Genomic DNA, 13,020 nt, shown 5'->3' with positions numbered 1-13,020 from the left:
TACATATATATGTATATATATGTGTGTGTGTATGTATATGTATATATATATATATATATATATATATAAACATACATATATATATATAAACATACATACATATATATATATATATATATATATATATGTGTATATATACATACATACACATATTTGTGTATATGTGTGTGTGTATTTATATAAATGCTATAATATCTTCGAATATCAAGTCAACAATCAGCCAAACATTTGCAAGCTTATATATATAACATTACCTTTATAATTCTAAGGCTTAAGAGAGGGATGTGACACAAACAAAATTCCTACTGATATTTTTATTTGTTCCATTCCCTGGAGATGCAGAGACGTCTGACGTGCAGATCTTTAATGCATAAATAGCAAAACAGAATCAAAACAGAATACATTTTACTCCTCGACTAACTCTTGAAATGGGTTAAGTAACAGATAAAGCTTCCTCAGAGTGGGGACACGAGGATAGAACACTGAAATTTAAACCTTTAACAAATCCAGAAAACCTAGAGAGAGAGTGAGAGTGAGAGTGAGAGTGAGAGTGAAAGTGAGAGTGAGAGAGATAGTGAGAGTGAGAGTGAGAGTGAGAGAGAGAGTGAGAGGGAGAGAGAGAGGGCTACAGATAGATGGAGCGAGATAGAGAGAATTAAAAAAAAGAAACAGAGAAAAGGAGGTTGCCTTCCCCCGTGGCCCTTGGGAAGCAAAACGAATTCTATTGAAAATCAAATACATGATTTAAAAAAGTGGGAAAAGTAGAACCAATAAATACAACAATTAATCTAAAAAAGGTGAAAGAAAATGGTATGAGTTTAATTAGGAAAACCACGCGCTGGTGATTCAGTTGGTGTGTGGAGGCAGAACTGGAGTGCTAGAGCCCCACCTCCTCCTGGAGAATGGTGTATAGACAGATAGATAGATAGATAGATAGGTAGATAAGGATAAATAGATAGATTGACAGACAGACAGGCAGACATACAGATATATATATATATATATGTAGAGAGAGAGAGAGAGAGAGAGAGAGAGAGAGAGAGAGAGAGAGAGAGAGAGAGAGAGAGAGAGAGAGAGAGAGAAAGAAAGAGAGATCAGTTACCAGCACACAGACTTACAAACCATTTGCAAGATATAATACAAAGATAACTTACACTGCAAAATGAGAAACGCACTGTAGCGTTACAATAATTACAATGGCATGATGCATTGCACGTGGCAGTTAAAAATGGATTTACAGTTCTTCCTGACATGAGCGACGCAAAATTTCTTCCTTGGAGATGCCACGATCAGCATAGAAAATTTGATTCATCTTCGTTGGCAGAGAAGCATAAAAATCACGCACCTGAAGATGCAAAATGGGCGACGGTGAGCTAAAACAGGGACTGGAAGGAAAAAGATTATAGAGACAAGTCTATTTTGTATGTTTAGGTCTAGACAGGTGGAGAGGTAAATAGATAGTTTACAGAACGTTAGGGCTAAATAGATCGTTTAGAGCGTGAGGTTTTGGTTCATTATGTACAAGTCACTCACCTCCTGTCGCTGGTCGGCCTCCATGGCGGGCGAGGGCGTGAGGGCGAGGTAGCGGAGGTCGTCCTCGATCGCCGCTTCCCACTTGAAGCCCAGGGCGTCGTCGGGGGTGGGGTTGCTGAGGGCGAGAAAGGAGGGGGGGGGGGGAGGTAAAGCATGACTGTGTACGTGTGTTAAGAAAGAACTAATTAGGGAAACGTATAAGCATATGTATGATACACAGCCACGCACATCCACGAAAAAGTTACCCCGTGGCAGCGAAGTTCGTCCACATGGTCGTGACGATGTCCCTGAGGCGGAGGTCGTCTTGGCTCTGCAGGTCGGGCAGGCGGTCGGGCAGGCGGCTGGGCTTGAGGAGCGGCCCGCCGGCGAACAGGTAGTACAGGTCGTCCCCATGAGGAATCCCTGGGAAAGATTGATTGATTGATTATTTAACATTCTCTGCCGCGTCAACAGCTAAGGTCATTAGCGGCGAATAGCTTCTTGGATTGAAATTTTGAAATACTTGAAACGTAAAAACATTACAAGTAAATGTATAAAAAACACTAAATATTATACTTTAAGTATATAAAATTATTACATAAATATTATACACAATCAAATTTTATCTAAAATATTTGTCTAATAAGACTTATGTCACAATCCTCCCCCCAATACATTTTTCATTGTATATGTGCTAAACATTGTACATGTGCTATCGTTAAAGGTCACCCAACTGCAAAGTCATCTCTAATCTCTCACAATTCGTTTCTGAAGGTATGTCTCCATTGCTCCCTCCATTTATCGCAAAGACAACTCCAAATGCCAGGTTTCAAGTCAGTGTGTAGGAGAGGAAAACGAGCATCACTGGGATGAGCGGCAGCTGCCTTGGCTTTCCGATCAGTTCGCTCATTTCCACTGATACCAACATGTGCTCAGTTATCTTTTTACATGCTAACATCAGTGTAAGGCAATCTTGAACTTCCTCACCACTGGATGTGATGAGTTTAAGCTCCTGATTGCTTGCTAGGCACTACGAGAGTCGCAATATATTACAAAAGAATGGTTTGTAAGATCTCTAGTCATCTTGACTGCTGCAAGGATAGCATGCAACTTTGCAGTGAAGATTGAGGTTACTGGAGAAAGACTGCCAACTGCAGTCTTCTCTTGCACACTGATGCAAAGCCTACTCCATGTTCAGACTTCGAACTATCTGTATATAGTGCATCTGATCCTTGGTATCTGTTGAAGAAATCTCTCCCTGACTTTAGATCTCTTCCTCATCCCAATTCCAACCAAATCCAGCTTGACTTGATTGGAGGACTTGGGGAGTTCCAACAGGAAGAACCTTCTCATTTTCCTATTCTAGGATCAGCTAACCAATCTGGACGTAGGAGATCCCAGAATCCTTTGTAATCTTGTGTAGTAAATCAGGTTCATGTAGTCCCAGGTGGTTCTCCACTCTCAGGATATAGGGACTCCACAGGTGAAGATCCATAGTCGTGTTTGCTACGAATATGTGCTCGGTAAAGCTGCAGTGTTGTGCGGTCTGCACCCCATGATAAGTGTGAAAGAACCTACAAAATACTGAGTGCTTTTGTATCTTTCACCTTTAATTGTTTATTGTGAGTCACCAAAGTAAGCCTAGAGTTAAAAATTAGATCCAAGTACTGCTCTTCTTGGACAAGGTGCAGCAGGTCTGCTCCTAGGTAGAGGGAAGGATGGAACTTTCCTCTTACGTGGAAATGCATAGCCATGGTCTTGCTAAGAGAAACTTTGAACCCATGGTAGATTGCCCACTGCACAACCTGATTTATTACAGTCTGCATGTGTCCTTGCACATCCTGTAAGCTTCCTCCATAGCAGTATCATGTGAAGTCATCCACATGCAAACTACACGAGACTTGGAACGACTTTTACAATGTCATTTATAGCAATGGCAAACAGGGTCACACTTAAGACACTCCCTTGTGAGACCCCTTCCAGCTAAGCCTCCATGATAGATAAACTGTTTCCCACCCAAACTCTAAACTTCCTGTCAGCAAGGAAGCTTTGTATGAAGGTAGGTAACACTGTCATGCAGCTTCATGAGTATGCCATGCTTCCAAGTAGTATCATAAGCCTTTTCGAGGTCAAAGAAGTCTCCATCCTCAAAAGTGCATCTGTGGTCGATCTCAATTTTCTATACCCATATTGATAGGGGGTCAGCATGTTTCCCTTTTCTAGCAACCATGTCGACCTGGAGTTTAGCCTTTTCTCCATCAGTTTGCAGATGCAGCGGGTGAGAGAATTGGTCTGTAATTCCCTGACATGGAAGAATCCTTGCCAGGTTTAGGGAAAGGAATGATTACAACTTCTTTCCATGTCGATGGCAATGTGCCCACCCTAAAGATCCTATAAGAATAGGTCCAGTGAGAACTTCTGGGAGATCTCCGTTAAGTGCAATATCATTTCATACGGAATACCATCACTTCTTGGGGCAGTCCTACAGCAGAATGTGCAAAAAGGGCAAATTTATGGAAGTTCTGCTACAGTCCTACTAAAGAATGACATTGGATGTCGTTGCTGTTCAGCCCAAAGAATGGAGAATCCGGCAGTGTAAGATGCTCTGGAGGAGATCTCTGTCATGGATTTGTCCATGAGGATTATGCCATCTATGAGAGCAGGTGGTGACATGGATGTGTTTTTTCCAGCGATCTTATGCAACTTGTCCCATACCCATGCTAAAGGGGTCCCAGAGTTAATCGAGGAGGCATACTGTCCCCACAACATCTGTCTAGCCTCCTTTAGCCCTTGCCTGGCCTTGGCTCAAGTCTTTTTGCAATGGATCAAGGTCACATCGCTGGGGCGCCGTTTGAACTGCCTTAATGCAGCTTATCTTGCTCTGACAGCTTATTGGCATTCATCAGTCTACGGTACTGCCCGTTACTTCTGGGAATTGATGCTTCTGCTGCAAGGTGAATTCGTGATATGAAGTGATTAACAGCATCTTGAACACACTGGAAATCATTCACAGAAAATCATAGAAAGTGCCAGTGGTTCATATCTCGTGGTATTCATATTCCAACAGGACTAGAGAGATTCTCCATCCCATTAAAGCTTCCTCTGTGCTGTGACGAGCATGATGGTCATTAACATTATAAACATCTACAACTGCCAGAATTTGCATGCATCAACATATTACTATCTGGGATGCAAGAACTAATTTCCCATGATGGTAACGGCCTCTTCAACATTCACATGACACATTTTTATCTCTTCAAAATCAACGACTGCTGTATACATTACTAGACTAGACTAATTAATGAATCAATCTACTTACCTATCTACTTGTTCACCATCTACCTATTTTCTATATTATTCATATGGAAAATAATGAAGACCATCTCAGAATTAACTAATTTAACATACTAGCTGTATCTCCTGCAAGTTCATAATTATGATGGAGGCAGAAAAAAAAAAAACTACTAATTTAAATTTGCTCTTTAAACATCCATACTTTTCATTTCTAATTCCAACAAAAGATATATATATATATATATATATATATATGTGTATATATATATTGTTTTACTTTAATCTCCCATTGCTTATAGAATTTATATTTCTTATAACAACGGACTTAACAACGTCAGTGTACTATACAGACAGTCTTTCTGTGTAGCTTTCATTTAAAATTCATGTTGCTCATTGAAGATAAGGATAAAAATAATAACAATGGGGCATCACTGGAACTCTGATTTCTCCCTGCAATAGGAAAATCACACAGTTCAAAAATGACGCTATTCAGACACAACTCACAGTGACGCCCTATGTCAGTGTTGAAGAAATCTCCCATTGACAGCTGGGATCGGTGCTTGAGCTCGTAGCGGTAAGTAGCAAGACCTGGGACCCGAGCGTGGTAGAGAGTCGTCAGGTCATGCGGTACAGCAAAACTGTAGTCTGTGTTCATCTGGGAATAAAAATGTTTGTAGGAATATTATTTTGTGTGTTTAAAGCCTAGGATAAGAGCATATAGGTTATATGGAAAATTACAAATGGTAATTGATATAATTAAGAAAGAAATATGAAAAAAGGCATGCTTACTTATGGCAAGTACACGTACTGAAACAAAACATGTATTTAAGAAACACTTGCAAGACAAGTAGCCTGGAACATACTAAGCATCATTGGAAATGGAAAAAAATTAACAGACCTTGTCATAAGAAACAAATGGTTGCTTGCCTTGGTGAGCTCTTTTATGTGGTCATGATCGATAGTTGAGTTGCCAAGGTAGCGTTGGTAGACCTTGGTGCTAAAGGCAACAGCATCTCCAACTTCAGGCCCGACCATGAGGCTAACTGGGCCGAAGACGGAAAAGTTGTTTTGTAAGGCAGGGAAGAGGTCCTTTCGAGCTAGCATTGCTGTGGATGAAGAGGCCACTAATTAGCTTAAGTGAAATAGATAATCTTTATACATTTTTTTCTCATCTTCCTTGTAAAAACTACCGTTGGTAAACTAATTTCTAGTGGTCTTCCTTCTCTCAGAAAACACTTCCGTTTTTTTTTCTCTTTTTTTTTCGTTTTTTTTTGTTTTTGCCATAGCCATTAACTCCTAAGGTTTAAGAACATACACTGCAACGTCAGCATTCTTACCACCAGGGAAGTTCTGGTAGAGCTCTTAAAATACACAAGTGGATGTATACATCTAGATAAATTTCCTATTCTCAAATACTGAATCAAACAATGCCTTTCTCTTTGGCTTTTGGATTCATTTTTATCTTTTTCTAAGAGAGCATGTATTACGAAAAGATTACTAACGATTTGTTACTAGAGCGCCTTCATCTCTTGTGATTCCAGCCATGAGGTCCACTTGGTTGAAGTCTCCGTCATACATCAGACGCGCGGGGTGATCCGGTATAAAGTCCCCATCAACAAGAGGCAAAGCAACTGAAGGCAAGATGAACCATTCCTGAAAAAGGGGTTAAAAAATTAAAATAGTTTGAACTTTATAAACAGGTCATTGCCTTTAATGAGTAAATTACTAATTGCAATGTAAGGTCGGGTAAATTTCCCTGTAAAATGTTCTAAACTCACCATGAAATCTTGGAACCTTGCGGCCAGCCTGCGACCATCTACCTTCTGGAGACAGTCAAGAATATCTTTGTGACCGAAGGCTTTGGAGCAGCCAACAGCTTTGCTAACTTCCTCCGCCACATGTCTGTGTTGCTCGTGGCATGCCCATGGCGCTAAGGCCGACCCTGACTGCATGATGGCACGAGAGAAGAGACCTAGTGTTGGATAAAATGACCTTTGTGAACTTGAAGACAAACACTATATGTGCAGTAGCTTACTAGATTAATAAATGGAGTCTCACTCAGCCAAATGTTGTGAAAGTTTTCAGTTTTTCTTTAAAGATGAAGAACTTCTGTATGTATCTGATTTCGTCTTTTCTTTCACCTCACCTTTAGATTTGGGTGACAATATGTGATAATGTACAGAGGCGCCCCCAGCACTCTCCCCGAAGATGGTGACCCTGTTGGCGTCTCCTCCAAAGGTGTGGATGTTGTCCTGCACCCAGCGGAGGGCGAGGGTCTGGTCCTTCAGCCCGAAGTTCCCTGGAATCACTTTATCCTCTGTGGACAGGAATCCTGGAAAGAAAAGTTGAAAGTATGCGAAATAAAACAGTCTGTCGAGTGAACAAGTGATGGAATCAAGAAAATAACTCAGTAAAAGAAAAGAAGAAGAAGAAGAAGAAGAAGAAGAAGAAGAAGAAGAAGAAGAAGAAGAAGAAGAAGAAGAAGAAGAAGAAGAAGAAGAAGAAGAAGAAGAAATATATATGAGAATGGCCAGATGCCTCCGATGTCACCCTCTAACCACTGTAGATGACCGATAATAGCGAACGTGCCCGTGACATCGCTATTGGGCTGCCAGCCACGCCCTCTTTGTTCATGACCTTTGACCGTTACCTTGACCAATGGAATCACTCAGACACTATCTCCTCCCTGAGGCCACCCTCCAGGGCCCCTGCCTTGCCCTGTCAACCTCTGCTCTGTATGACAACACTTACTATCTTCAACCCCCACTATGCTACCATCAACCCACAATCTCCAATAAACATACCGAACCAGACCGTGCATATCTGTCAACCACCAATGTATTCCAGAAACCTCTGACAATCTTGTGAACAACGACACATGTCATTTCTATCAAGCTTGCGAAATATATTCTAACCCACTCGACCTCTCCTCTACAATATCAGCTACTACAATTTCATGGTGTACGTGGTTTTTGTTATTATAATTCATCAGTTTATGTGTCATCTTAATGATTCTCTATTTCTTTCCTTTTTCATGATAATCGTGGAGATGTAATGTAAATCGCAAACTTCATTTCATCTTTATTACATGGTCTTTGATGACAATCCTAACGACGGGTTTCTGGACATATAATTAGTATATAAGTAGCATGTTTGCCTTACACGTGCTCAGATGCACACGTATTGTACAGATGCGATCCAGTGCTCGTGTTTACACTATGTGAGCTTAATGCTGGTATTTCCTTACAGAATGGGATACTCAGTTTGCTAACCCGATGTGCTTGCACCATGCATTGCTCTGCAAGTTCTGTCTGTTCTATGAAAGACTTGTCACCGATTTATTAATTGAACTTAGTAGTTGATTTGATGTTGCCATAATTATGAATGTTCTTTTCGTGCAGTCAGATCGGTATATATTTTTCTTGCACACTATCATTTTCCCGCCCTCGCTTACATAGCTACAAAGCCCCATTCTCGCTCATACCTCTTCCCCTCCTTCCCTTAATTCCGCTCTCCGCCCTCCCTCTCCTCCTCCCCTTCCTTTATCTATTTCAAATCGTATGCCACTCTATTTCTTATTTACTCTCACTCTCAGTTTATCTATTTACTAGTGCCACTAATAACTAGCCATCAGTATCATGTTGTTTACTCGTGTGCTATAGTCTGACTTACTCATTTCATAATTGAACTCACTCAACTCATCTATTCACCACTTCCCTCACTCATGCAGCCATATACGCACATCGTCCCTCTCCTCATAAGAATTACATGCATACAGTTTCAGAGTCGACTTGTATTCTTGCCTTACATGAAGTTTTATCATGTCTATGTTGTCGTGACCAAGCATATATGATGTAATGAGTTGCCCCCGAATTAATAAATAATACTGCATTTCCTATTTTCATTATCGCTTTGCCTGGAATTGCTGATGTTGACAGGTGATATGAGAAAATTCCAGTGATATGAGAAAAGATATGTACTTCTTATTAGCCAGATATATATTTTTGCACACTATGCACAGCACACAATGTTGCATTTTTCTCTTCTCTAAGGAAGTTTGTAATTCACAACAAAACGCAACATGAACGGTTATCTCGTCACCACTTACCCATGATACCGACTCTATATTGTAAAACTACGAGCACAATGTCGTGGTTCATGAGGACGTGAGGCAGGTACTCGTGAGCGCCCCCCGCCAGGTAAGCTCCCCCGTGGATCCACACCATCACAGGGAGTTTCTTTGAGGTCTCCATCTGGCAAAAAAAAAAAAAAAAAAAAGAGAGAAAAAAAAGAATTGAAAATATGTGATGCTAATCGCAAAGATAAATAACAGGAAGACAAAATAAACCCAAAAGGAAAGAATGAAATGAATTAAAAATCACAACGTAAGAGTAATGGCATAGATAAATAGTAGGAAGAAGAAAAGAGGAAAGACTGAAATTGAATAAGAATCAAAAGATGTAGAAATAACCGCAAAAATAAATAATAGGGAGAACGGAAAAAAGGGGAAAGAATGAAATGAACTAAAAAATACAAGAAAGATAGATAACAGAGAAGAAGAAAAAAAAAAAAAAATCTAAGATACTGGACACAAACATTAAAACCAACCCAAGTTCTGGATTCTGCCTTACCTTCGGCGTGAAGATGTTGAGGTACAAGCAGTCCTCGCTCCCACGCAGGTCTTCCGGGGCCAAAGTCACCCCCATGGCAGCATAAGCCAAGGGCACGAGCAGGCAAGGCGAGGGCATCCTGGACCCGTCCCTCACGCCCTCCCACCCTTCTGCCTTCAACGGGTCCTGGGAGAGAGGATTCGGAGGATCTCATCAACTCATTCCTTCTCGTTTCAGTGGCTTCGAATTATTCTGAATGAATTATTAAACGTTTGATTTTTCAACATCTGACAAGACAATGTTAGGCACTAAGAGGAGAACGACGAACAAATCGGAAAGCATGACACAGAAGAAAAAAGGGAGAAGAGGAAAAGAACAAACGAGAAGGCGAAGAAAGAGGAGAAAGAGAAAGAGGTAAAGATTATGCCGGTCATATATACATATAAATATATATACATATATATATTTATATATGTATATATATGTGTATATATATATATATATATATATATATATATATATATATATATATATATATATATACATACATACTTTGAACTAGGTACGTACTGGAAACCTGTAAATAAACTAGTTTAGTAAGTCAATCAGACGAAAGTGAGGGAAAGATCACATGTCCAATAGAAAGATTTTGTTACCCAACGTCAGGGTTATATAACTTATTATTACATAATATGTGTAGTGTGTGTGTGTACACACACACACACACACACACACACACACACACACACACACACACACACACACACACACACATATATATATATATATATATATATATATATATATATATATATATATACACACGCCCCTTTTAGGCAGCTTTGCCTAACCTTGAGTGTATCTGAGTAACGGGATGAAAGAAGTCATTGCCCGAAGATTAATAAACTCAAAGTAATTATAGAAAATCGCAAATGCAAAAGCTTATGTTTTTCCTTCTTTTTATGCGGTCGAGGGAATCTCTCTCTTTCTACACCAACCTTAAGCCTTAGTCTTCCCACAGGAGGCTTGGCGAAGGGGACGCCGTAGTAGGAGTGGAAGGCCCTGCCCTTCGTGGAGGTCTCCGTCACGCCCGACACACGCCCTTCCGCCACCTGGACCATGGGCGCGGCGTCACGACCTGCCAGGGCCGTCGGCGCCAGAACCGCGAACGTTACAAGGACGGCGAACATTTTGCTGCAGAGGAAATCAAGTCAAAGATAATGCGGATTACGTAGCTTGTCAATAATAATAATAATAATAATAATAATAATAATAATAATAAATAAAAAAAATAAAAAAATAAATAACCACATAAACAAACAGATAGAGACAACAAGTGCTTCGATTCATGGTCATGGATTCTTGACAGTTCGTCAAGTGATAATTAATAATAAACACCCACATAGCAAATTAGAGCGGATTAATCTCGGCCAAGACGGGAAGGATTGCCTTCCTTGACAGAGCTTGTTAACCGAGGATTCTTTACGAAGAGAAATTATATTTTGTGATAATAGCTTTGAACACGTGATAATACGCGAAACGTTACGGTTTGACCAAAATATACAAAGTCATACAATCCCTGATGTTCTGTGCGTGCGCGCGCGAGTGATTCAAAACAATCGTTCAAACGTGATAATAATGTCCGCATAAGAGTAAACAATGAGACTTCAGTGAATGCCCTGTGAATAAAAATATCTTGCTCCTTTATCAATTTCAAATAAAAAAGTGCATGCAATAGGGGCCGGTAGATCGTGACTGGACTGAACATGGGAGTCTTACGTAATCAGACGCATACCCTAGCAGTCCCGTGGAATCCCCTTCACCTATACATGGTGTAATTAGGATGGCTTCCAATGACCATTCTGCTCCATTGTCGCTGTGATTGGGGGGGTGGGGGGAGGGGGCACCGATAATGTGACGTAGGCCATATGCATTACTGAAGCATAAAGAAATCTCAATTACAGAGGATATGGCTGAAGCATCTCGGTACAAGTTGGTAAGCATTGAAGTCTCTGTTGAAGTTAACGCAGGTCTAGGCATCTGATCTTTAACTTTTTGGAAATTTATGCGCACGCTGGGATATGTGGACGAAATAGATGCTGCTTCTAGGGACATGGGCGATAGGCTGTTAATAACTGTCGCCAGCTCTAGAATTTCAAATACATTTATCTGTAACCATAATTTCCTGGTATTTCTCCGCTCTTGGGCAGTCACTTCTTGATAAATAGATAAGGAAGTACTCCAGTCTGTACTTTTATTACATATAATCAGTAAGACGATCATATCATTAAAAGGGGATACAAAACCACCATAGTCCTTCAATGTTGATATAATAAAATAATCACAATCTTTAAAATAATACGCCATATACGTGCTATAAATATAAATACCCTTGTAAACGAGTATGTCACAATACGGAAACATCAGATTTACATTACGTTTGTCTTTTACACAGAACATTACAAACCATTTATGATCAAGTGACTGTCTTAATGCATAAAACTAGTTGGAAAATTGGTTTACCACAATTAATATGGGAAACCTAGTATTCGCTACATTCACGTGAGCCAGTCACATGTCTCCTTGCAAACGTAGACACCAGGGCTAGGTTTCACTAACTTATTTTCTATAATAAAAAGCTTAATCCCTGAACCGCTCTGCAAAATGTATGGGCGATAACCAGCGACTGAAATATTAGCCTGCGGCGCCGAAAAGGTACTGTATCTATGATTCTTGACCGTAACCAATTAGCGCATAGAATTTAAAAGAGGGAAACACGATCAACCAATTACATTCCGACGCTAGCAAGAAAACTGTGTGTTGTTGCCGATAGAAGCATGTTCTGACAGAGATCGTGTGATGAATTATAACAAAATTTCACAACGTCAGGATTATATAACTTATTATTACATAATATATGTAGTGTGTGTGCGCACACACACACACACACGCACACACACACACACACACACACACACACACACACACACACACACACACACACACACACACACACGCATCTATATATATATATATATATATATATACATACATACATATACATATATAGGTATATATGTATTATATATGTCCACATGAACGCATATATACACACACACACACACACACACACACACACACACACACACACACACACACACACACACACACACACGCATCTATATATATATACATATATATATATATATATATATATATACACACACACATACATACATATACATGTATATATATGTATATATGTATTATATATGTGGACATGAACGCATACACACACACACACACACACACACACACACACACACACACACACACATACACACATATATGTATGTATATATACACAGGTATACACACATGCACACATATACTTGTATGTGTGTGTGTGTACATACACACATGCATATATTTAAACATATATATATAAATATATATATATATATATATATATATATATATATATATATATATATTTCCATATACAGACACACACACACACACACACAAATATATATATATATATATATATATATGTATATATTTATATATATATGTATATATATACACACACACATATATATAC

The 13,020-nt window shown here is 39.6% G+C and overlaps 1 protein-coding gene across 3 annotated transcripts in view; it reads right to left on the bottom strand.

Moving 5' to 3' along the window:
• Positions 1-305: 305 nt before the first annotated feature.
• LOC125029652 (juvenile hormone esterase-like) overlaps positions 306-13,020 on the bottom strand; it is a 13,851-nt gene continuing 1,136 nt past the window's right edge. For 2 of the 3 annotated variants that reach the window (XM_047619663.1, XM_047619662.1), the window contains exons 2-12: positions 10,415-10,610; positions 9,438-9,602; positions 8,915-9,059; positions 6,953-7,138; positions 6,585-6,778; positions 6,309-6,459; positions 5,734-5,912; positions 5,311-5,461; positions 1,779-1,935; positions 1,534-1,648; positions 306-1,345 (exon numbers count right to left, since the gene is read on the bottom strand). In XM_047619663.1, the coding sequence (XP_047475619.1) occupies positions 1,235-1,345; positions 1,534-1,648; positions 1,779-1,935; positions 5,311-5,461; positions 5,734-5,912; positions 6,309-6,459; positions 6,585-6,778; positions 6,953-7,138; positions 8,915-9,059; positions 9,438-9,602; positions 10,415-10,606 (1,746 nt within the window). In that variant the 5' untranslated portion in view covers positions 10,607-10,610 and the 3' untranslated portion in view covers positions 306-1,234. Of the gene's footprint in view, positions 1,386-1,533; positions 1,649-1,778; positions 1,936-5,310; positions 5,462-5,733; positions 5,913-6,308; positions 6,460-6,584; positions 6,779-6,952; positions 7,139-8,914; positions 9,060-9,437; positions 9,603-10,414; positions 10,611-13,020 lie in introns of all 3 variants that reach the window. The other variant, XM_047619664.1, reaches the window with a different exon arrangement.

The sequence above is a fragment of the Penaeus chinensis genome, chromosome 10 (assembly GCF_019202785.1).
Source record: "Penaeus chinensis breed Huanghai No. 1 chromosome 10, ASM1920278v2, whole genome shotgun sequence".
Classification (NCBI taxonomy): domain Eukaryota; kingdom Metazoa; phylum Arthropoda; class Malacostraca; order Decapoda; family Penaeidae; genus Penaeus; species Penaeus chinensis.
The sequence above is the reverse complement of the archived record's forward strand: the minus strand, read 5'-3'. Positions and strand labels throughout refer to the sequence as shown.